At 45.2% G+C, this 22,739-nt stretch overlaps 1 protein-coding gene across 2 annotated transcripts in view; it reads right to left on the bottom strand.

Moving 5' to 3' along the window:
* Nucleotides 1–12,903, bottom strand: part of STING1 (stimulator of interferon response cGAMP interactor 1) — a 106,455-nt gene extending 93,552 nt beyond the window's left edge. For both annotated transcript variants that reach the window (XM_088451206.1, XM_088451198.1), the window contains exons 1-3: nucleotides 12,893–12,903; nucleotides 7,255–7,505; nucleotides 5,445–5,631 (exon numbers count right to left, since the gene is read on the bottom strand). In XM_088451206.1, the coding sequence (XP_088307332.1) occupies nucleotides 5,445–5,631; nucleotides 7,255–7,505 (438 nt within the window). In that variant the 5' untranslated portion in view covers nucleotides 12,893–12,903. The remainder of the gene's footprint in view (nucleotides 1–5,444; nucleotides 5,632–7,254; nucleotides 7,506–12,892) is intronic.
* Between the last annotated feature and the right edge of the window lie 9,836 nt (nucleotides 12,904–22,739).

Genomic DNA, 22,739 nt, shown 5'->3' with positions numbered 1-22,739 from the left:
TTGGACATAAAAACACTATTGTGAGGTGTGAGGTGTTCAGAATAGACTGGAAATGAGTGGAAATTAAGGTTATTGAGGTTAATAATAGCATAGGAGCAGAAAAACCCACAAATTCTGTGATTTTAGCTGTTTTTATGCTTTTTAAAAAAAAAAATACAGATCCAAAACACAAAACACAGAACCCAAAACACGGAAGGGTGGTTTTGGCAAAACCAATCCAGATCCAAAACACGAAGAAAGATCCAGATCCAAAACCAAAACACGAAAAGTGGCCGGTGCACACCCCTATTCTATACCTATACATACACACATAATATATATATATATATATATAGAGAGAGAGAGAGAGAGAGAGAGAGAGAGAAAAAAAATGATTATATATATATATAGTCTCCCTAATCCTCAAAGCAGGATGCAGGGAGACTATATATATAGTCTCCCTGCATCCTCAAAGCAGCAGCGCCAAGCGTGCGTCTGTCTGTTAAAGGGTGGTGTAACCCCCAAAGTGGGCTCCAACCAAAATAAAATAATCTTCTTTTTTTCTGTGTTTGTGTGTGAAATGTATGCGCAGTAGCTGCACCTGCATCCTCAAAGCAGCAGCACCAAGCGTGCATCTGTCTGTTAAAGAGTGGTGTAACCCTCAAAGTGCGCTCCACAAAGAATAAAAAATTCTTCTTTTTTTTTTCTGTCTTTGTGAATTGTGTGGGCTATAGCCGCTCCTGCATCCTCAAAGCAGCAGCAACAAGCGTGCATCTGTCTGTTAAAGGGTGGTGTAACCCCCAAAGAGGGCTCCAACCAAAATAAAATAATCTTTTTTTCTGGGTTTGTGTGTGAAATGTATGCGCAGTAGCCGCAACTGCATCCTCAAAGCAGCAGCGCCAAGCGTGCGTCTGTCTGTTAAAGGGTGGTGTAACCCCCAAAGTGCACTCCAACAAACATAAAACATTTTCTTCTGTGTTTGTGAATTGTCTGCAAGGTATGTGCATCCTCAAAGCAGCAGCGACAAGCGTGCATCTGTCTGTTAAATGGTGGTGTAACCCTCAAAGTGTGCTCCACAAAAAATAAAAAATTCTTCTTTTTTTCTGTCTTTGAGAATTGTGTGCACTGTAGCTGCACGTGCATCAACACTGGAGCAGCGCCAAGCGTGCACCTGTGTCCCATAAGTAAAAAGCCGGCTGGCTCATTTCTTAAAGGGTGGTGTAACCCGCAAAGTGCACTAGTCTCCAACAAAAATAAAAAATTATTTTCTGTGTTTGTGTGCGCCTTAGCCGCACGTATATATCAATATAACATAAATAGAGGACCAAACTTTCTCCGATAAAAATAAAATAGGGAAAGATCAAGAACCACTTCCTCCTAGTGCTGAAGCTGCTGCCACTAGTCATGACATAGACGATAACATGCCATCAACGTCATCTGCCAAGGCCGATGCCCAATGTCATAGTAGAGGGCACATACAATCCCAAATGACAAAGTTCAAGAAAATGACCTTAAATAAAACATTTAAATAATCTGAGGAGAAATGTAAACTTGCCAATATGCCATTTACGACACGGAGTGGCAAGGAACGGCTAAGGTCTTTCCCTATGTTCATGACTAGTGGTTCAGCTTCACATAACGATGGAAGCCCTCCTCCCGCTAAAAAAAATCAAACGAGTTAAGCTGGCAAAAGCACAGCGAAGAACTGTGCGTTCTTAGAAGATATCACAAATTCCCAAGGAGAGTCCAAGTGTGGTGGCGGTTGCGATGCCTGACCTTCCCAGCACTGGACGGGAAGAGGTGGCTCTTTCCACCATTTGCACGCCCCCTGCAAGTGCTGAAAGGAGCACCCACAGTCCACTTGCTGATATGCAAATTGAAGATGTCACTGTTGAAGTACAACAACATAAGGATACTGGTGTAGCTGGCGCTGAGGAGGAAGTTGGCGAGGAGGATTCTGATGGTGATGTGGTTTGTTTAAATCAGGCTCCGGGGGAGACAGTTGTTGTCCGTGGGATGAAAAAGTCCATCACGGTCATGCCTGGGCAGAAGACCAAACATTCCACCTCTTTGGTCTGGCAATATTTCTATCCAAATCCGGACAACAACTGTCTTGCCATATGTACCATATGTGAAGGTGAAATAAGTAGGGGTAGTGACGTTAACAACCTAGGAACATACTCCCTTATACGGGACCTGCGGCGCGTTCATAAAAAGTTACTGTCAAGTTCAGAAACTTTGGCTAAGACCGTAAGCAGTCCAGGGACACCTAAATCCCGTTGTCCTGTTGTATCCAAGCGCCTGCAAACCACACCGTCAACTCCCTCCTCGTCAATTTCCTCCTTAGTCAGGATCGGAAGTAGTCCTGCAGGCCATGTCACTGGCATGACTGACTCTCCTATCCGGGATTCCTCCGGAGGATCCTGCATTTCTACGCCTAGTACTGCTGCCGCTGCTGCTGCTGTTGCTGCTGCTGGGAGTCATTCTTCATCCCAGAGAGGAAGTAGGAACACCACTACTTTTACTAAACAATTGACCCTCCAACAGTCCTTAGCGAGGAGGATGAAGTACGATAACAGTCATCCTGAAGCAAAACATATAACTGAGACCTTGACTGCTATGTTGGTGTTAGACGTGCATCTGGTATCCGCCAATAGTGCAGTGGGATTTAGACAATTGATGGAGGTAGTGTGTCCCCGGTTCCAAATCCCGTCTAGATTCCACTTCACTAGGCAGGCGATACCGAGACTGTACAGAAACGTCAGAAAAAGTGTCCTCAGTGTCTTTAAAAATGCGGTTGTACCCAATGTCCACTTAACCACGGACATGTGGACAAGTGGAACAGGGCAGACTAAGGACTATATGACTGTGACAGCCCACTGGGTAGATGTATCACGTTACGCAGCAACAACAGCAGCGTCACCAGTAGCAGCATCTCAGAAACGCCAGCTCGTTCCAAGGCAGGCTACACTGTATATCACCGGTTTCAGTAAGAGGCACACCGCCGACAACCTCTTAGAGAAACTGAGGGAAATCATCGCCCAGTGGCTTACCCCACTTAGACTCTCCTGGGGATTTGTGATATCTGACAATGCCACCAATATTGTGCGGGCATTACATCTGGGCAAATTCCAGCACGTCCCATGTTTTGCTTACACAATAAACTTGGTGGTGCAAAATTTTCTGAAAAATGACAGGAGCGTGCAGGAGACGCTTTGGGTGGGCCGAAAAATTTCTGGCCACTTTTGCCATTCAGCGACTGCGTGCCGAAGACTGGAGCGCCAGCAAACACTCTTGAACCTGCCCCGCCATCACCTGAAGCAAGAGGTTGTGACGCGGTGGAACTCAACCCTCTATATGCTTCAGAGGATGGAGGAGCAGCAAAAGGCCATTCAAGCCTATACAACCACCTAGGACATAGGCAAAGGAGGGGGTATGCACCTGACTCAAGCGCAGTGGAGAATGATTTCCGTATTGTGCAAGGTTCTCCAGCCCTTCGAACTTGCCACACGTGAAGTCAGTTCAGACAATTCCAGCTTGAGTCAGGTCATTCACCTCATCAGGCTTTTGCAGAAGCAGCTGGAGAAAGTGAAGGAGGAGCTAAGACTGAGCGATTCCGCTCGGCATGTGGGACTTGTGGATGAAGCCCTTCATTCGCTTTGCCAGGATTCCAGGGTGGTCAATCTGTTGAAATCAGACCACTACATTTTGGCCACCGTGCTCGATCCTAGGTTTAAAGCCTATGTGGTGTCTCTCTTTCCAGCCAACACAAGCCTGCAGAGGTGCAAAGACCTGCTGGTGAAAACACTGTCAGCTGAAGCGGAACGTGACACGTCAACAGCTCCTTCTTCATTTTCTCCCGCAACTGGGGCTGCCAGGAAAAAACTTAGGTATCCTAAGCAACCCGCTGGCAGTGATGCAGGACAGGCAGGACCAAGTTTGGACATCTGGTCCGGACTGAAGGACCTGGCAACAATTTCTGACATGTCTACTGTCCATGCATATGATACTGTCACCATTGACAGAATGGTGGAGGATTACATCGGTGACAGCATCCAAGTAGGCATTTCAGACAGTCCGTACCTGTACTGGCAGGAAAAAGAGGCAATTTGGAGGCCCCTGTACAAACTGGCTCTATTTTACCTGAGTTGCCCCCCTCCAGTGTGTACTCCGAAAGAGTGTTTAGTGCAGCCGGGAACCTTGTCAGCGAAAGGCGTAGGAGGTTGCTTCCACAAAATGTGGAGAAGATGATGTTCATAAAAATGAATTATCAACTCTTCCAGGGAGACCAGCCTCCAGAACGTACAGAGGGACCTGTGGTGGTGGATTCCAGCGGGGACGAATTAATACTCTGTGAGGATGAGGATGTACACAACACTGAAGAGGGTGAGGAATCGGTGGATGAGGAGGATGAGGATGACATCTTGCCTCCGTAGAGCCAGTTTGTGCAGGGACAGATTAATTGCCAGCTTGTTTTGTGGGGGCCCAAACAAACCAATCATTTCAGCCACAGTCGTGTGGCAGACCCTGGCGCTGAAATGATTGGTTTGTTAAAGTGTGCATGTCCTGTTTATACAACATAAGGGTGGGTGGGAGGATCCAAGGACAATTCCATCTTGCACCTCTTTTTTTTCTTTGCATTATGTACTGTTTGGGGCCTAGTTTTTCAAACTGCCATCCTGTCTGCCACTGCAGTGTCACTCCTAGATGGGCCACGTAATTGTGCTGCCCACTCGTGTCACTTAGCATAGTCATCCAACTACCTCGGTGCAACCTTTTGGACATAAAAACACTATTGTGAGGTGTTCAGAATAGACTGGAAATGAGTGGAAATTAAGGTTATTGAGGTTAATAATAGCATAGGAGCAGAAAAACCCACAAATTCTGTGATTTTAGTTGTTTTTATGCTTTTTAAAAAAAAAATACAGATCCAAAACACAAAACCCAGAACCCAAAACATGGAAGGGTGGTTTTGGCAAAACCAATCCAGATCCAAAACACGAAGAAAGATCCAGATCCAAAACCAAAACACGAAAAGTGGCCGGTGTACACCCCTATTCTATACCTATACATACACACATAATATATATATATATATATATATATATATATAGAGAAAAAAATGATTTTATATATATATATATATATATATATATAGTCTCCCTAATCCTAGTAGAAGGCTATGATTTACTAATAAATCAGCCTAGTACTTTGCCTGGTTTTGTCCACTGATGTTGATCTCTGCTTTAATTCGTGCAGTAAGCAGGCCAATCTTAAATGAGGTTGGGGCTTTGCGGGTTGTGTCAGGACGTAGTTAATGATGGTCCATGGTCGATGGCTACCCCTACGCTACACCTCTGGCGATAACTAGTGACCCTGTGTATTATGGGTATAAAATACTATTGAAATCATAATCCAGAATTGTTTTCAACAGAGTTATATACAACAACAAAAAATTGCCATACCTGAAGTCCTAAAAATCTGCACAATAAATTGCAAAGAACAGCCATGACCATATTAATCTTTACAGGGAGGTTTGGCAAGAGGCCATCTTCATAAAATATATAACAACAAATGCCAGCTGAAACGAGAAGACCCACATTCCTTTTATTGAGGCTTGCTTTTAATGCCTTCATGTATTCTCCATTATACCTTTAAAGAAATAAATTATATTAGTTTTGAATACTATTTTGCTATTTTCAGTCTCGCCAAAACTAAAAAAATTCTACCAGAGAGTGCAGTCACTTCTAATTTGACAGGTTGAAGTTGTATACAGGATTGTAAAAACATACACATCAAACTGTATAGGCATTAATGTAAAATTGTGGGTAATCCACTGTTTTGTATAAAGCAATAGTGCTTGTGCAAAGTGGCACATACTCCACAATCTGTTGGGATTCTGACAGTTGGGATACCGCTGTCGGTATTGTGACCGCCGGCATCCTGACTGTCGGGATGCTGACTATATCCCCGTATTTACTTGTGTGAGTAAAAGGGAGGTTGAATAGATCAAGCCAATTAAGGATGAACTCAATTAGTTGCGAAAATGCGATAATTTATCGCAGGCTAAGTTTTCACACACTTCGCAGGTTTTAACAGCTTATTGCGGCTATGCGTGTCTACGTTTTTTGCGCAATCCTACTACAAAAGTCGCTTATGTGATAATTTTTTTGTGTATGTTGCTGCTATAACTACTAATGGGGGAATCTGCCTGTTCCCCAAAAATAGCCAAACTGATATATAATAACAATATAAAAGTGTATTAGTGGCCATATTAAAAGTATTTAGGGTTCTTAAAATGTATGAAATGGCTGTTATATGCATGTTTCTAACACAGTGAAATAATGATAGAAAACAAGTGTTTTTTTTGCAGAATCAATATTCTACTTACATTGGGGATGCATTAAAATGCCTATAAGTATATATTTGTGTCATTTAAAGAGACTTTTAAAAAATCTTCAAAATTCTCCTCTAACACCCACCTGCAATCTTAAAAACACCTGTCCCATTCATATAGTACCCCACATACCTGTCCCACATCAATTAACCCATTTTCCTACAGTTTGCACATTTTTACCCCAAAAATGACTAATAAATTTTTTTTTCTTCCTAATTAGTCATTAAGGAGGGTGTCCCAGTGGTTCTGAACCAGGGGCCTGATTCGAGTTGGATCGCAACTGCGGTTATGCACACTATTGGCTGATTATTGCGTTCTGCGCATGCGTATACATAGCAGTGCGCGTGCGTGAACCAGTCACTGCGATCGGGACTGCGATTGCACAGACTCATTGCAGAGTGATTGAAAGGAAGTGCCATTTGCAGTGGATTAGCATACCTTCGCAGTGAGACTGCGTGCGTAACGCTCACAGTTACGATCCAATCTGAATTAGGCTACAAGTCCTGACAGTTTTAGCCAAAAATAGGGTTTTTGCACAACTTTTCACCTACAAAGGAGGTGGTGAAATCTTTTTGCGGCAAATGGTATGGAGAATTTGCACCCACGAAAAGTCACAGCTAATAGGATTGCGCGACAAGTACAATTTCGTACGACAAGCCGTTTTTCGCGAAAATGGCTTATCGCGGCTAATTGAATTCCACACTAAGTATAAAGATATAGTAAGCCGGTCCATTACACCATGCATTACTGATAACGGGGCAGTGACTTATAGGAGGCAATTTCACAGAAATTTGCCATTGTGTACTAAATAACATTTGATTCTTTTCTACAAATAGACTTTAGTAACTACTATTGATTACCTAATTTGTTACTATTACCTGGTGTTCAGATGAGCAATTTCTTCAGAAAACTCACATATCCCTGTAATGAAATGCCAGATTTGTGCAATGACAAAATTAATTGCTAGGCTATAGACAATTTGCTTGCTTTTGTTAATTCCAGCTCCATGTAGGTATATTACTGCAATACATAGGAGGATTAAGAGACAGGTAACTTTAGTAGCTCTGTTCCCTCTAGGTTGAGGAATAGTGGTGCTGTTTTGAGATCTATCTTGTATTTTGGGCGCCATCTGAAAAGCAAACAAACAACCTTGGAATTAGTTATTGTTTGATATGCTGTACACAATATTCACATGTAAATATGGCAGCTTACACCTTGCAAACATCAGCTTTCCTCCTCAGCCAGAGATGAAGCTGGGGGGGCTGGCTGGGCAAGTACCCCCTGGTGCTAGATGTGGGGGACCACCATCTCGGGTGACGAGACGTAGTGGGTAGAGTATCATACTGGCCCACCAGAGAACCAGTGAGATTGTCTCGGTGGATGCTCTCTATATTGTATTGTTGTCACCAGGTTGCTCTCAATACTGCATGCTGGTCACTAGGATCTACCAGCATGGTCTTCTGGGATACTGTAGTGCACAACCCATAGCCCAGAAGTACAGAAACAGGGTGAACCAGGATGTCAGAACAGAAACACAACCATAAACTGTCCTGTCCTGTTTTTGTTCTGTGGTGTTCAAACTAGAATTTTGAAGGCCTGATTCAGAAACAAACAGTAATGCAAACGCCACTGCATACTTTCAACTTGCAGTTGCTAAAGTATATGCTAGTGCCTTGAAAACATACACGAGCATAGGGACGCCCACTGCTGCCTTCTCATATCTGTACGTCGATGTGAAACAACGTAAACATCAGTACTATCGACGCACAGCAGGCAGTCATGCAGCATGTAAAGCAAGTCTGACCAGCTGCAAACGCTACAGCTCTCCTGACATGCAGAGAGGTCTCATGCTGCGCAGGAGATCGCAATGACTAATTTATGTACGAGAAAGGGGGTCCTAGACTGAACACCCTGAATATATATAATGGGAGGTGCAACCTGTTGAGACTGTTAATGCAGACACACAAAAATAAAGACAAATCACAGTTGCACAACTCCAAATTACTAATTATATATACTGTATATAAATACATTTTGCAATAACATTTTTGCAATAAATAGAGGTTTTTAGCATAATCATGGCCAAGGTTATGGGCCTATCCACCATATCCAGGTAACCTCTATAGAGTAGGTCCCTAACATACAGGGGTTCAAATCCAGGGCGCAGGACACCCCCAAACCAGCTCAGCCGAGCCACCCCAGGGCATCGCTCTAATGAGAAAGGTGAAGTGAAAAGTAAATTAGATAAGAGCAGCTACAGCTGCATGTATAGAGTTGAAAAGTGAAATTACATATATAAAAAAACAAACAGTAAAAGTGTTAAAATTTGCAAACAATGAGAAAATTTTTAAAATGCAATGCCCTGAAGCAGACCAACCAAAGCAATCCAGGGGACCCATGCCCCAAAACTCAACCCAAAGCTACACTACAGTATATAGATTGTAGGACTTACCTATATTGTGCCTAATACAAGTGTGCATTCACAATGCCAGACTCCATGCTCTAAACCAATGGGGTGGGATGCTAGTCCAGGCTGAAGGTGTCTCATGCCTTCAGATGTGCAAAGAAGCACACTAAATGGAATACATGAGAAAGGGGTCCTAGACTGCACACCCTAAATATATATAATGGGAGGTGCTACCTGTTGAGATAGATTCAGTATGATTTACCGACGGCTGCATGGCTGGCGGTTCAAATCCCTACAGCGGCATCTTGGCAACACTGAAAATCCTGATCGTTCCCCGGTAAATATTCTCTAACATATTCTACCCCCTAACCCTGCCTTAGGGGCGCCTAACCCTACCCTCCCCCCTATGTGCCTAACCCTAATTCCCCCTCTAAGTGCCTAAACCTAATCCTCCCTTCGCCGCTGCCTAAACCTAAAGCTGGCCACACACTAGACCAACTTACATCCAACCAGCCAACTTGTTGATTGGTTGGAATGAAAATCTGGTAACGTATGGGAGTAAATGATTATCAGCAATTTGCTCCTAAATGCCAGAAAACAGATGAAAATGGTCGTTCAGACAAGCTTGTTAAATGTTTGATCTAAACTATTTGTTCAAACAACAGTTTTGGTCCATTTTCCAGCGTTTGCTGATTGTATTCCTTACCAGATTTTCATTCCAACCAATCAACTAGTTGGCTGGTTGGACAGATAATCTTTAGATGTGTGGCCAGCTTAAGTCCCCCGGGGGGCTGCCTAACCCTAAATCCCCCCCCGGGAACCCTAAACCTAACCCTCCCCCCCCGCGGCTGTCCGCGCCTGTCGCCTGGCTTCCATTCGATCGGTAAGCCGGGTGTCGGGCTCCTGGCATAGGGAAAATGACATCCCGACGCCTGTCATTTAACCCTTGCCGGGATTATACAGTCGGGAAGTCGACAGTCGGGATTCCGTCCATCGGCTCCCGTTGAGACTGTTAATGCAGACACAAAAAAAAGGACAAATCACAGATGTTCAACTCCAAATTACTAAATATATAAATAAATACATTTTGCAATAAAACTTTTGCAATAAATAGAGGTTTTTAGCATAATCATGGCCAAGGTTATGGGCCTACCCAGCATATCCTTGCCCACTCTTCCGGGGTGAGAAACGATTTTCGGGAGGCTCCGGGCCATTTCGGGAGAGTAGGCAAGTACTGCTATGTTATGAATTCTTATACCATTGGAGAATTTGGAATCCATGATTCAGCCTATACTTTTAATAGCCCATCTTTTGCATCTTCAATGCCCACTTTATGAAGAAAAGTAAGTTTTGACCAATGTAATAAAAGGCTATGTTTTACCGGCAGTGGTCAGGGGCAAACAGAGGATTTGTAGTGGGGCTTTCTATATAAGACAAAAGACGGCACTCAGGCTCCAAATAAAACCAATATGGTCGACCATGCTTGCATCCGGAAGTTGGCAGTTCAAAACCGTGCAGTTTGGTGATTGGGGTATATACTGTATACAGTGGCGGGCTGGGCCGGGGGGCAGGGTGCCATGTGCCCCCCGGGCCGCAGCGTCATGCGGGCCGGTGCAGTCTGTGACGCTGTGACACAGACTGCACCGCGTGTGTAGCGCTGACCGGACGGAGTTCAGTCAGCGCTACACTGACAAACACACAGCCGCCGGCTCCGGCAGCTGTGTGTTTGTTGTAAGCAGCCGCCAATGAGAGTCTGTCAGACTCTCATTAGCTGCTGCTGCTGCGCCCACTGCGGGAGCTGCTCCATCTTCCAGCTCCCGCAGTGGGCAATGGGAGAGACGTCATGATGTCATATGACGTCTCTCCCATAATGCAGAGCGGCCCGGCCCGGGAGGACAGACGGAGGAGCAGATGGCGGCGGCGGGTGCGGGGATTCAGGTAAGTGTTTTTTTTTTTTTTGTTTTGTTTTTTATATTATGTGTCTACTGGGGGGGGGGTCTGGCACTACTGGGGGCACTACAAAGGGGGGGACTACTACTACTGGGGGCACTACAAGGGGGAGGGGACTACTACTACTGGGGACTACTACTACTGGGAGCACTATAAGGGGACTACTACTACTACTACTGGGGGCACTACAAGGGGGGTGGGGGACTACTACTACTGGGGACACTACAAGTGGGGGGACTACTACTACTAGGGGCACTACAAGGGGGAGGGGACTACTACTACTGGGGTCTACTACTACTGGGGGCACTATAAGGGGACTACTACTACTACTACTGGGGGCACTACAAGGGGGGTGGGGGACTACTACTACTGGGGACTACTACTACTGGGGACACTACAAGGGGGGTGGGGGACTACTACTACTGGGGGCACTACAAGGGGGATTGGACTACTACTACTGGGGACTACTACCACTGGGGGCACTATAAGGGGACTACTACTACTACTACTGGGGGCACTACAAGGGGGGTGGGGGACTACTACTACTGGGGACTACTACTGGGGACCCTACAAGGGGGGGACTACTACTACTGGGGACACTACAAGGGGGGGACTACTACTGGGGGCACTACAGGGGGGGGACTACTACCACTGGGGGCACTACAAGGGGGGGACTACTACTAATGGGGGACTACAAAGGGGCGGACTACTACTACTGGGGGCACTGCAAAGGGGGGGACTACTGCTACTGGGGGCACTACAAAGGGGGGAACTACTACTACTGGGGGCACTACAATGGGGGGACTACTACTGGAGGCACTACTGGAGGCCTGCACAAGGGTGTTCTCTCCTGTGGCACACGGGGGCACTGCATATGGGCACTACGACAGGGGGCTGCCCCAATCTTTATTTTTACCTTACATTAATCCCATATAGACCCGCCTCCTCCCTGGAACACTTGAGGGGGGGGGGGGTGCCGTAGCACGCATATTCTTCGGACACCCTGGCTACACGCTACTCCTCTGCCAGGGCCACCTGCATGCATTTGCCCCCCAGGCTAAAAGTTGCCAGCCAGCCCCTGACTGTATATGCGTTTGTTTTATATGGTTATAAACTCTTATGAAGAAATTGTAATAAACTCTGAAACGTTGGTAGAACTTGCTAACCATTTTGTTTGGAATCTGAGTGCCAACCGTGCCTACTGTTTATGTTTGTACTCTCAGTTTGGAGGGCATTGGCCAAAGTATACCCAGTCACCTTTTTTTCTATTATTAGATACAGAGGGCCTAATTCACTACGGATCTCTATTGCGATTGCAACTGCGATTACGCACGCAGACCCTCTGGGAAAATATGCTAATGAATGCTATCGCAATGCCATCGCACAGCCAGCATAGAGACCGAACACAGAGTAACATCGGCCCCTCACACACAATTACAACAGGTCTGACCTTACTCAGAAATTGCTAACCTTGTCGCACGCAGTGAGCACTCAAGCTGCATATGCCGTTGTAGTGGCACCTCTGCGTTTCTCAGACCACTCCACGTCACCACCCCCAAACGCTGACTTCTTGCCAATCACTCTGCGATGACTCTGCGTGGTCTCTGCAATTGTAGTGTTGCCTTTGCGCATGCACAGTACAAATCAATCGGCCGACTGCGTGCGTAAACGCAATAACGATCCGTAATGAATCAGGCACAAAGATAGATAGATAGATAGATAGATAGATAGATAGATAGATAGATAGATAGATAAATACCCCCAAGTGTGCTACTGGTGTTTGTCCAAAAATGCCAGTAGACTGAAATGTGCAGTGACATTTTTGCACAAAACAAAATGATCTTTGCAAATATATTTTGGAGTTTGCAATGACTGTTTTTTTCTTGAAAAAGATTTACCATCTCTGTATTTGCAATGACCATAATTTTTTTTTCTACCAGTACTAACTTTTACAACAACATAGAACATGTATTTGTCAAAACCAGGAAGAAGAGCTTACGACAATAAATTACAACACACTTTTCTACAAATGCAACTCGAGTTTATAACTTAAGTTTATAACCATAATAATGTTGTAATATTATATCACTTAGTAGATTTAACCAGATTACATTTCTACATCTTGTTGAAAGTACGGTTCTAGATAGGAGTAATCTTACCTCTACTCTTTTCTACTGTAATGAACAAAACTGATATGTGAACATAGAGTGTAAAGTATGCTTCACAGGGCGTGGTTTTCGTGAGCTCAGTGTGAGATTCTGGAAAATGAAACCAAAAGTAAATTAGTGTGAATGTGTGAAATGTCAATTTATAATATGTATTATATGGCTCTAATGTTAATCTGAACCATAGAAGGACAGATCCAAGCCTATGTGGCCTATTCATCATCGATAAATGGCCCAGTAACCATGCGGAAACACCAGTTCAAGGGTTCGATAGAACCCCCTGAAATTCAGCAAACTCACGATAACAAACGCCATCTTCAGACAGCGCTTGCTCTCATTGCCCTGCCAGGGATGTGAAGAGGGATCCAAGTAGATGCCACCGCAGCCTTCTCACAGACTCCCCTTCGGCTGTGCGCATGCGTGACCTTGGGTCACGTATGCTTAGCCGGGCCAACGGGGAGGAGGTAACACAGCTACATCTGTAGCTGCAATATTAACCGAGGGGACAACTGCTTTTTAGAGCAGCTGTCCCCGCACTGGAGCAATGATGAATTGCTCTGGTATAAACTGTCCACGCTGCGAGTTGGATACTTAAGTATCCCTCGCAGCGAGAACAATACTTAATGGCCTCCGTTGATGAATAGGCCCCAATGTCACTTAGCACTCACAGTAAGATTTATTGTTTAGAATGATCAAAGCTCACCAACTGTTAGCCAAGTATTATGCCAATGCTTTTGTAGAGATGTGCCCCAGTGCTGGAGGAGAGGAGATCGCTACTGAGGCGGACCTCCATCAGGTGTGGGACATAGAGATAACTCACCTCGCCCAGTAGATGCTGTTGGAGGAGCATCGTGGTCTAGAACAGGTCCAATAAGTATCAGCCCAAGCCAGCTATGGTTAGGCAATGTGCAGTGACGGGGCAAGCTGTTATAGCACCGCGCCATGTTTTGGCTTATATTAGCAAGTGCAAGCAGGAGCAGAGCAGTCTGTCTGCAGAGAAAAAGAAGAGAAGACCTCCTGAAGAGAAGAAAGAGGAAGAGCCAATAGCAGACAGAAAATGCCTGCTGAAAGGAGAACAGAAGATGCTACAGAGAGAAGAAAGAATAAGCAAAGAAAACTGACTAAAGTTTGGATCTGCCATTGGATTGAAACAGACACCGACCCATTACAGTCTTAAAAAACATAGGCCCTCATTCAGACCCACTCGCAAGCGGGCGCACGTACGTTAGGCGTACGTACAAAAATATTTAAATTCAATGGCTCGCTCGTATTTTCGTTCGCATCTAAAATTCCTCCCTAAACTCAGGCGACCCCTCCTCTAACTAACGAGCGTGCGAAATAGCGAGCGTACATCCCCGAAATGGCTTGAAGGGAACGCACGCACAAGTGAAACCGGAAGTGGCCTTGTCAGATGTCGATTACCTGCTCCTTTATTCTGCCTACTTCCCTCAATTGTATCATGCCAATCAATGTATCAATTAGCTTAATTGTTTTTTTTTTTTCCACACAATGCTAGAAACTTTACTCTTGTCCGTGTTTGTGTTTACCCGCAGAATACGTACGGATGGAACATTCGCTTTTATTGTTCAAAAAACATGTGAACCACAATTAAACAATTGTTCTATTGCTGTGGATCCCCGCATATTTTCCGGGGTTCATTTCTTTATTTAAATTTGCAAACGCATGTCACTGCGTCAAGCCTATCATAACTCTCCAGAGATTTCTGGCCCTGTTGAACACATGACTCATACACTAACCAATAAAATTGCTCCTGTTAATTTCCAAAATACATTAGCCAATCAGAAATTTTGGCCACACTTTATCAAAAATGTTTTGTATGAAAAACTCCATTGCCATCATGAGAGCCTCCGCATTCACCAGGCGCGAGCTGCTGGTGCTTACGGAGGTGATGGATAGGCGGATCACCAGCCAGCCTCCACCCATCACCAACCGGCAGAAGCGCTCCGCGTATGCGGAGGCACGGTCCCGCCCGCGGTCGATGGGTTCACGCCGCAACATCGGGCAGCTTGAGCGCAGGTGGTCAGACCTGCAACGGCGAACGCCCCGCTTGCTGGCATGCTTTCGCATGCAGATCGTTGAAAGTAAGTGTTATGTATTGTGGTTTTCATGTTTGTGTTTGTGGGGCAAACTGCGTGTGCATGTTTTCCTGTCTGTCCTATTAATTATTTGTCCTCATATCTGCGTGTGCATGTTTTCCTGTCTGTCCTATTAATTATTTGTCCTCATATCTGCGTGTGCATGTTTTCCTGTCTGTCCTATTAATTATTTGTCCTCATATCAGCGTGTGCTTGTTTTCCCTCTATTTCTGTTTTTTTCATTCTACTCCTTTTTGCATGTTTTTTGTTGCTGGTTTTTTTTTTTTAATTTGGGCCCCGGATTTGCCCAGAAACTAACCTCAATTTGTTTGACATATTTTAGCAGGACAGCCAAGACTACGCCGTCACCGTCCGGCCAGACGGCGTTCCCGGCCACTATCCCCAACCCCCAGCCAACACTCCACCCCAAATATTTCCCCTATACCCCACTCCTCCCCAGCCTTCCCAGACCCTCTCCCGGAACTGTCGGGCCTCCTTCCCCTCCGTCCCACTTCCCCCTCTCCTCCACCCACCCCTCTTCCAATTACCCCCTCCCCGGAGTCCATCATTACCCCTCCCCGTTCTTTGGGGAATGAAGGCTCCTCCGAGGAGGAACATGGAGGGACTTCCGGAGCTCCCGTTTTGGCTCCCGGTATGTTTTATTTCTCATTTTTTTTAACCACAAACTGTATGTAATCATGTGTCGTGCCTTTATTCGTGCTTGTTTGGTTTACTTTTGGTGATTTAGCAGTTTGCCTTTACCTCTTCCTGCTGATTTCAACATACACATATCACACCTGTGTGAATTTGTACATAGGCCTTGTATTTTTGCCAGCACCCCCTTTTTGTTTTGGTTTTTTATTTTTCGGTTTAGGAGTGATTTCGTTGTGTTTTTGTTTTTTTAATGTGGATTCCCTATTGTTTTATTAATCCACACACTTTTCTCACCCACAGAGGAACAGAGGCGTCGTCAAGAGGTGGAGGATTGTGTTGGCCAGATGCGCCAACATGTAATTGGCCTTCTTGTGGCCCTTGACCGGCTGTCTGGCATCCTTCGCCAGTAGTTTTTTTTTTTTTTTTCGTTTTGTAAATAAATTTTGTAGTTCTAATATACGTTCTGGCTCATTCTTTTTTTCTAAAACACAAATAGTTTTCCCTGACATAAGTAGACTGTTCCTGCACGGATTTCCATTTTTTAAAAGTTAGATTGTATTTTGTATTTGTATGTTAAACAGCCACAAGAAACACATAACAGTAACAATGTCATTTCCCTTTTTGGGTGTAGTGTCAATTAGATATTTCGCCATTTTACAGGTTCCTAGTTGGTGTGCAAGCTGCTTAGGCCAATCTTCAAAATCCAAAGGTTTGGACAGGCTTCCTTTTGGTGTGGGTTGGGAACCTGCAAACATATTTCAGTTTACATCAACTGGTGTCAGTACTGGATTACCCCTTAGTCAATTGTAAGGTGTGTTAACCTGGTTCCACTTGCTGTTAACGTCCAAAAAAAGGAAGACCATTTCACTCTCCAAACATTTATTCACAACATAAATGAGAAATCACAGTGGTCAGTCCCAAAGCAAAAAAACAGTGATAATCTCAAATACAACACATACAAATAAAATATTTAATTAAAAAAAACAATCAAGAACTGGTTGATGAAGGACCATGCCAACATGATTCCACAAACATGGCGTTGCGATATGGGTTCCAGAATATATGGACAAAATCACCAGATCCAGGTTTGGTAAGGGTAGCAGGAAGTAGTGAGCGTTGGAGTGGCAAAGATTATGTGAACAAACAGAAGATGGTGAAAAAATAAAAATAAATTAGATGTTCGCAAACAAACACAAACACATTAGGTATAAACACTGTAGTTTGGGTCAAACTTACCTAAAAAATCTGGCCACCACATCATCGCGTATGGCCCCCCCACATACTGACCTCCGACCAACCTCGGGGGGGCCATCCTCAGGTAAGGCATCCTCTGGCTGCATTGGGACACCACTCCTTATGGCGATGTTGTGAAATATCCCACACAGGACCACAATTTTCGACACCATATCCGGCAAATACATGAGCTCGCCACCAGAGCGGTGGAGGCATCTGAATCGGCCTTTTAAAAGGCCGATACAGCGCTCCACCACTTGCCTGGTGGCTGTAAGTGCGGAATTATACTCACTTTGTGGGCCTGGTGTGGGAGCCAAATAAGGAGTGAGCAGCCAGGACATGCAAGGGTATCCACTGTCTCCTGTGAAAAATAAGAGACAACATCAGGAACACTGTGTATCAAGCTTAACATTGTTATGTACTAAAGGTCTCCACTTACCCAGAAGCCACGCATCACCAGCTTGTAGGTTGGTTAATTTCTGCCATATCCCTGATTGCCGGATGACGAAGGAGTCATGTGCACTTCCTGGTAACTTAGCATTCAGGGACAGGATCTGGAGGGAGGCATCACATACCACCATTACATTCAGGGAGTGATAGTGTTTCCTGTTTCGAAATATTGCCTCCAGCCGTGCTGGAGGCTGAAGTGGTATGTGAGTACCATCCACAACCCCTATGATGTGTGGGAAGCCAGCTATTTGGTAAAAATTGGCCTTGGCCACACTAAGGGCACCCATATCCAAAGGCATTTGAATAAAATGATGGAGGTGCTTGAAAAGTGCCTCCATCACTACCCTCAGGATCCGGGAAAAGGAGGATTGGGAGATGCCCGCCACTATTCCCACCGTTGTTTGAAACGATCCTGAGGCACAGAAATGTAACACCGCCATAAATTGCGTCAGTGGTGGTATTGCTGTTGGACTGTCAATTTGCCGCTCAAGATCACTTTCTATTAATGAGAGAGTGTCTATGATGATTTTGGGAGGTAGACGGTAGCGTCTTAAAACCTCATCATCGGGCATTCCAAAAAGGGTGACACGTGTTCGAAATATCTGGGGCCTTGCATGCCTACGATGCCTACGCCTGGGATGAGATTGAGGTTGGTCGGCTTCCGGGAGCATGGCCAGAACAATCCTCCCCAGATCAACTTGAAATTCCAAAATTTAAAAGTAAGGCTTTTGACCCACCCCCAAACTATATTAAAACAACTTAGCTTGATGATACCATCCATTGCTGCTTACATGCCGGGGTATTGTCATGATACGTCCAAACTGAAAATAAACAACAAAATTACTTGACACATTTCACTCTGTGCATTTTTGTGGATACATTTTGTGCTAGACCAAAGTTCAAATATGCCAAACACCCATTTAGCAAAACCGCAAAGCGACATTTAACACAGTACATCAAAATGGGTCGAAATGTTGGCTCAAAAAGCGAAAGCTAAACCATCAAAAAGTTAGAATGATTATTAAGCTGTTTAAAATGCGCTAATTAGTTCGCTAATACAAGTCACAAGAGTAACTACTAAAAATGCGCTAATTAGTTCGCTAATACAAGTCACAAGAGTAACTACTAAAAATGCGCTAATTAGTTCGCTAATACAAGTCACAAGAGTAACTACTAAAAATGCGCTAATTAGTTCGCTAATACAAGTCACAAGAGTAACTACTAAAAATGCGCTAATTAGTTCGCTAATACAAGTCACAAGAGTAACTACTAAAAATGCGCTAATTAGTTCGCTAATACAAGTCACAAGAGTAACTACTAAAAATGCGCTAATTAGTTCGCTAATACAAGTCACAAGAGTAACTACTAAAAATGCGCTAATTAGTTCGCTAATACAAGTCACAAGAGTAACTACTAAAAATGCGCTAATTAGTTCGCTAATACAAGTCACAAGAGTAACTACTAAAAATGCGCTAATTAGTTCGCTAATACAAGATAAAAAATGGACTTACCAAGAGCAAATATCTAAGATGCAAAATCAAAAGGTCTTTGGGGTCGAAAATAAACAAAATCTAAAATAGAATAAATTAGGTATCCAAAAATTACAAAATATACAAAACACAATGAAACAACAATTGAACAAAAGTTAGACTTCACAAAACTTACCAAATCAACAAACGAGGTACCAAAAATATAAACCAACAAAGATAACGGAAAAAAAAACGCAAATCTAAACAACAAACGATTCTCCAACCTCCAACTCCTTTCTACACAATCAATAAACTCCAGCCAAGATAACCTCCAACAATCCAAAAACGCCACCTCGACTTGAGACACACCAAGCCATAAATAGTGTTTCGTTTCCCGCACAAATTAAGGAGGGATCATAGGGCCGCACAATCAATGATGCGGCCGCAAAATAAGGACGCATGTATAAATACGTCACGAAAACACATTCAAATTCTGGTGTATTTCTTGTTTGGACCGCAGACATGGCGACAGACCAGGGAAAAAATGCCCAAGAGTCAGGCGGTAAGTCTTTCATGCATTTTCTATCAACGATTAATTTGAAACATAAGATGAGGCAAGTTGTGATTTTGTGAATTCTGTAAATTTACACAAATAGGTGAGGAGGATGACATGGAAGAGGCTGCTGGGCCCAGTATTCCGGCCAAAGCGGCCAAAAAAAAAAGGCAGCCACATTTCACAAGAAAGGAGATGGAGGTTTTGATCCAGAAGTGTGTGGACATCCTGCCACAGGCAGACAGGAATATGAGTCTAAGCCAGAAGTGGAGAATGTGGGAAGAGGTAGCCGTTGCTGTCAATACGGTGGGTGATTATGTCCGTCTAGCCCGGGATGTCAAACGGCGGTAAGTAAACCCTTGCCCCCCCTAAAAACAAACCCCATTTTAAACCAAAGGATAATGGCTTCCATTTTTCCCCACAGATGGGGCGACTTCAAATATCGCCTAAAGCAAAAACTCGCGGACAGGGCTAGGCATGCAAGGGGGACAGGTGGGGGTCCCACCCCTGTGTCATTGGAGTTGACGGATTTAGAAGAGCTGGCACAGGGGTGTGTGCAGCCTGTGGAGGTGTTTGGCGTGTCCAACATGGATACGGACATGCCAGACTTTGCGGCTCCTCATGTTGGCCCAGGTAAGTATTGTGATGTCACCAACTCTGAAATGCTATTGTGCCAATATGTAGATTCTAATGTGAGTCTTTTCTCATTTTTCCAACAGAGACACAGGCGGATGAGTCTGCTCCAGAGGGAAGCCTTGGCCGCAGAATTTCTGCTGGCTCTGCAGGGGAGGAACCAGTACATCCGGCTGAGGACCCTGCAGAAGCCAGTCCAGGGCGTGCCCCCTCGCAGGCAGTGGGCCTCCTCACAGAACTCGATTTCAAATCGGATTTCCATACGGAGATTCTGCAGAGGATGGACGCCAGTCTGCTACGGGTGGCTGAGGCCCTGGAGCAAAATGCTGCGGCCAACGTGACCATTGGTCAGGCCCTGGCGGAAAATACCAGGGCCAACATCCGCATCGCCGATGCCCTGGAGCAGCTCGTTCGCCAGCACATGGTGGAGCCGACCTCCCTTCCTGCCGGAACATCAGGATCCTCCACCTCTGGCACAACATCAGCCAATCCTCCAAATGTGCCTAGCCCTGTGCCTAGTCCAGAGGCCACAACATCTGCCTCTGGACAGGCCAGCCCGATGGCATCCCGGACCCGGTCTGGCGCCCACCCTCCCCCATCCAAACGGGCGAAAAAACGGTGACAGCAATGGCGACTTTTCCCACACTCCTTCTGTGCTTGGCTCATATTCCTTTCTGGTCAAAACTTCCCTCTCCTTTCTTGTGAAATGTTTTTAAGTTATTTTTGTACGTTTATGTTATCAGTTATTGATTATTTATTTTTGAAAAAAAGTATCTTTGGCAGAAAAACTAAAAAAAAATATTATGCCAATTGGTTTGTGTTTAAACTAGGGGTGAGCGGGTTCGGATTTTGAAATCCGAACCCCCCCGAGCCCCCCCGATCCGAGTCCGATCCGAGTCAGGCTCGACTTTTCCCGCCTGACTCGGATCTGACATCGAGGCAAAATGTCATCATCCCGCCTTCCGAGTCTCGCGGGTTTTGGATCCTATATAAGGTACCCGCGTCGGCGCCATTTTCTCACTCGGCTGTGGACAGTGAAGAGGGAGGGTGGGAGTTAGTGCTGTGTAGTGTAGTGTAGTGTAGTGCTGCTGTTGTCCACTACTTCAAAGTCCATAGGGGCTGGCTGTGTTGTGCTGTGCTGCTGTTGTTAATAGGGGCTGTGTCCACTACTTCAAAGTCCATAGGGGCTGGCTGGACTGTGTTGTGCAGTCAGTTCTCCATAGGGGCTGTGTCCACTCCAAAGTCCTGTGCAGTGTCCCAGTCCTAAAGGGGTGCTGTAGTGTTGTCCAGGGGGTGCTCTGTCCATCAGGGGTGCTCCCCCCAAGTGCTAAAAAAATAATATATTTTCTGTGTTTGTGAATTGTGTGCGCAGTAGCCGCACGTGCATCAACAAAGTAGTGCCAAGCGTGCGCCTGTGTCATAAGTAAAGGGCCGGCTGGCTTGACCGTTAAAGGGGGCTGTAACCCCCGAAAGTACACTCCAGTCCAAACCAAAAAAAAATTATTTTCTGTGTTTGTGAATTGTGTGCGCAGTAGCCGCACGTGCATCAACAAAGTAGTGCCAAGCGTGCGCCTGTGTCATAAGTAAAGGGCCGGCTGGCTTGACCGTTAAGGGTGCTGTAACCCCCGAAAGTACACTCCAGTCCAAACCAAAAAAAAAATTATTTTCTGTGTTTGTGAATTGTGTGCGCAGTAGCCGCACGTGCATCAACAAAGTAGTGCCAAGCGTGCGCCTGTGTCATAAGTAAAGGGCCGGCTGGCTTGATCGTTAAGGGTGCTGTAACCCCCGAAAGTACACTCCAGTCCAAACCAAAAAAAAAATTATTTTCTGTGTTTGTGAATTGTGTGCGCAGTAGCCGCACGTGCATCAACAAAGTAGTGCCAAACGTGCGCCTGTGTCATAAGTAAAGGGCCGGCTGGCTTGACCGTTAAGGGTGCTGTAACCCCCGAAAGTACACTCCAGTCCAAACCAAAAAAAAAATTATTTTCTGTGTTTGTGAATTGTGTGCGCAGTAGCCGCACGTGCATCAACAAAGTAGTGCCAAACGTGCGCCTGTGTCATAAGTAAAGGGCCGGCTGGCTTGACCGTTAAGGGTGCTGTAACCCCCGAAAGTACACTCCAGTCCAAACCCAAAAAAAAATTATTTTCTGTGTTTGTGAATTGTGTGCGCAGTAGCCGCACGTGCATCAACAAAGTAGTGCCAAGCGTGCGCCTGTGTCATAAGTAAAGGGCCGGCTGGCTTGACCGTTAAGGGTGCTGTAACCCCCGAAAGTACACTCCAGTCCAAACCTAAAAAAAAATTATTTTCTGTGTTTGTGAATTGTGTGCGCAGTAGCCGCACGTGCATCAACAAAGTAGTGCCAAGCGTGCGCCTGTGTCATAAGTAAAGGGCCGGCTGGCTTGACCGTTAAAGGGTGCTGTAACCTCCGAAAGTACACTCCAGTCCAAACCAAAAAAAAATTATTTTCTGTGTTTGTGAATTGTGTGCGCAGTAGCCGCACGTGCATCAACAAAGTAGTGCCAAGCGTGCGCCTGTGTCATAAGTAAAGGGCCGGCTGGCTTGACCGTTAAGGGTGCTGTAACCCCCGAAAGTACACTCCAGTCCAAACCTAAAAAAAAATTATTTTCTGTGTTTGTGAATTGTGTGCGCAGTAGCCGCACGTGCATCAACAAAGTAGTGCCAAGAGTGCGCCTGTGTCATAAGTAAAGGGCCGGCTGGCTTGACCGTTAAAGGGTGCTGTAACCCCCGAAAG

Source organism: Taudactylus pleione, unplaced genomic scaffold (assembly GCF_031769625.1).
Source record: "Taudactylus pleione unplaced genomic scaffold, aTauple2 ptg000025l, whole genome shotgun sequence".
In the NCBI taxonomy this organism is placed as follows: domain Eukaryota; kingdom Metazoa; phylum Chordata; class Amphibia; order Anura; family Myobatrachidae; genus Taudactylus; species Taudactylus pleione.
The sequence above is the reverse complement of the archived record's forward strand: the minus strand, read 5'-3'. Positions and strand labels throughout refer to the sequence as shown.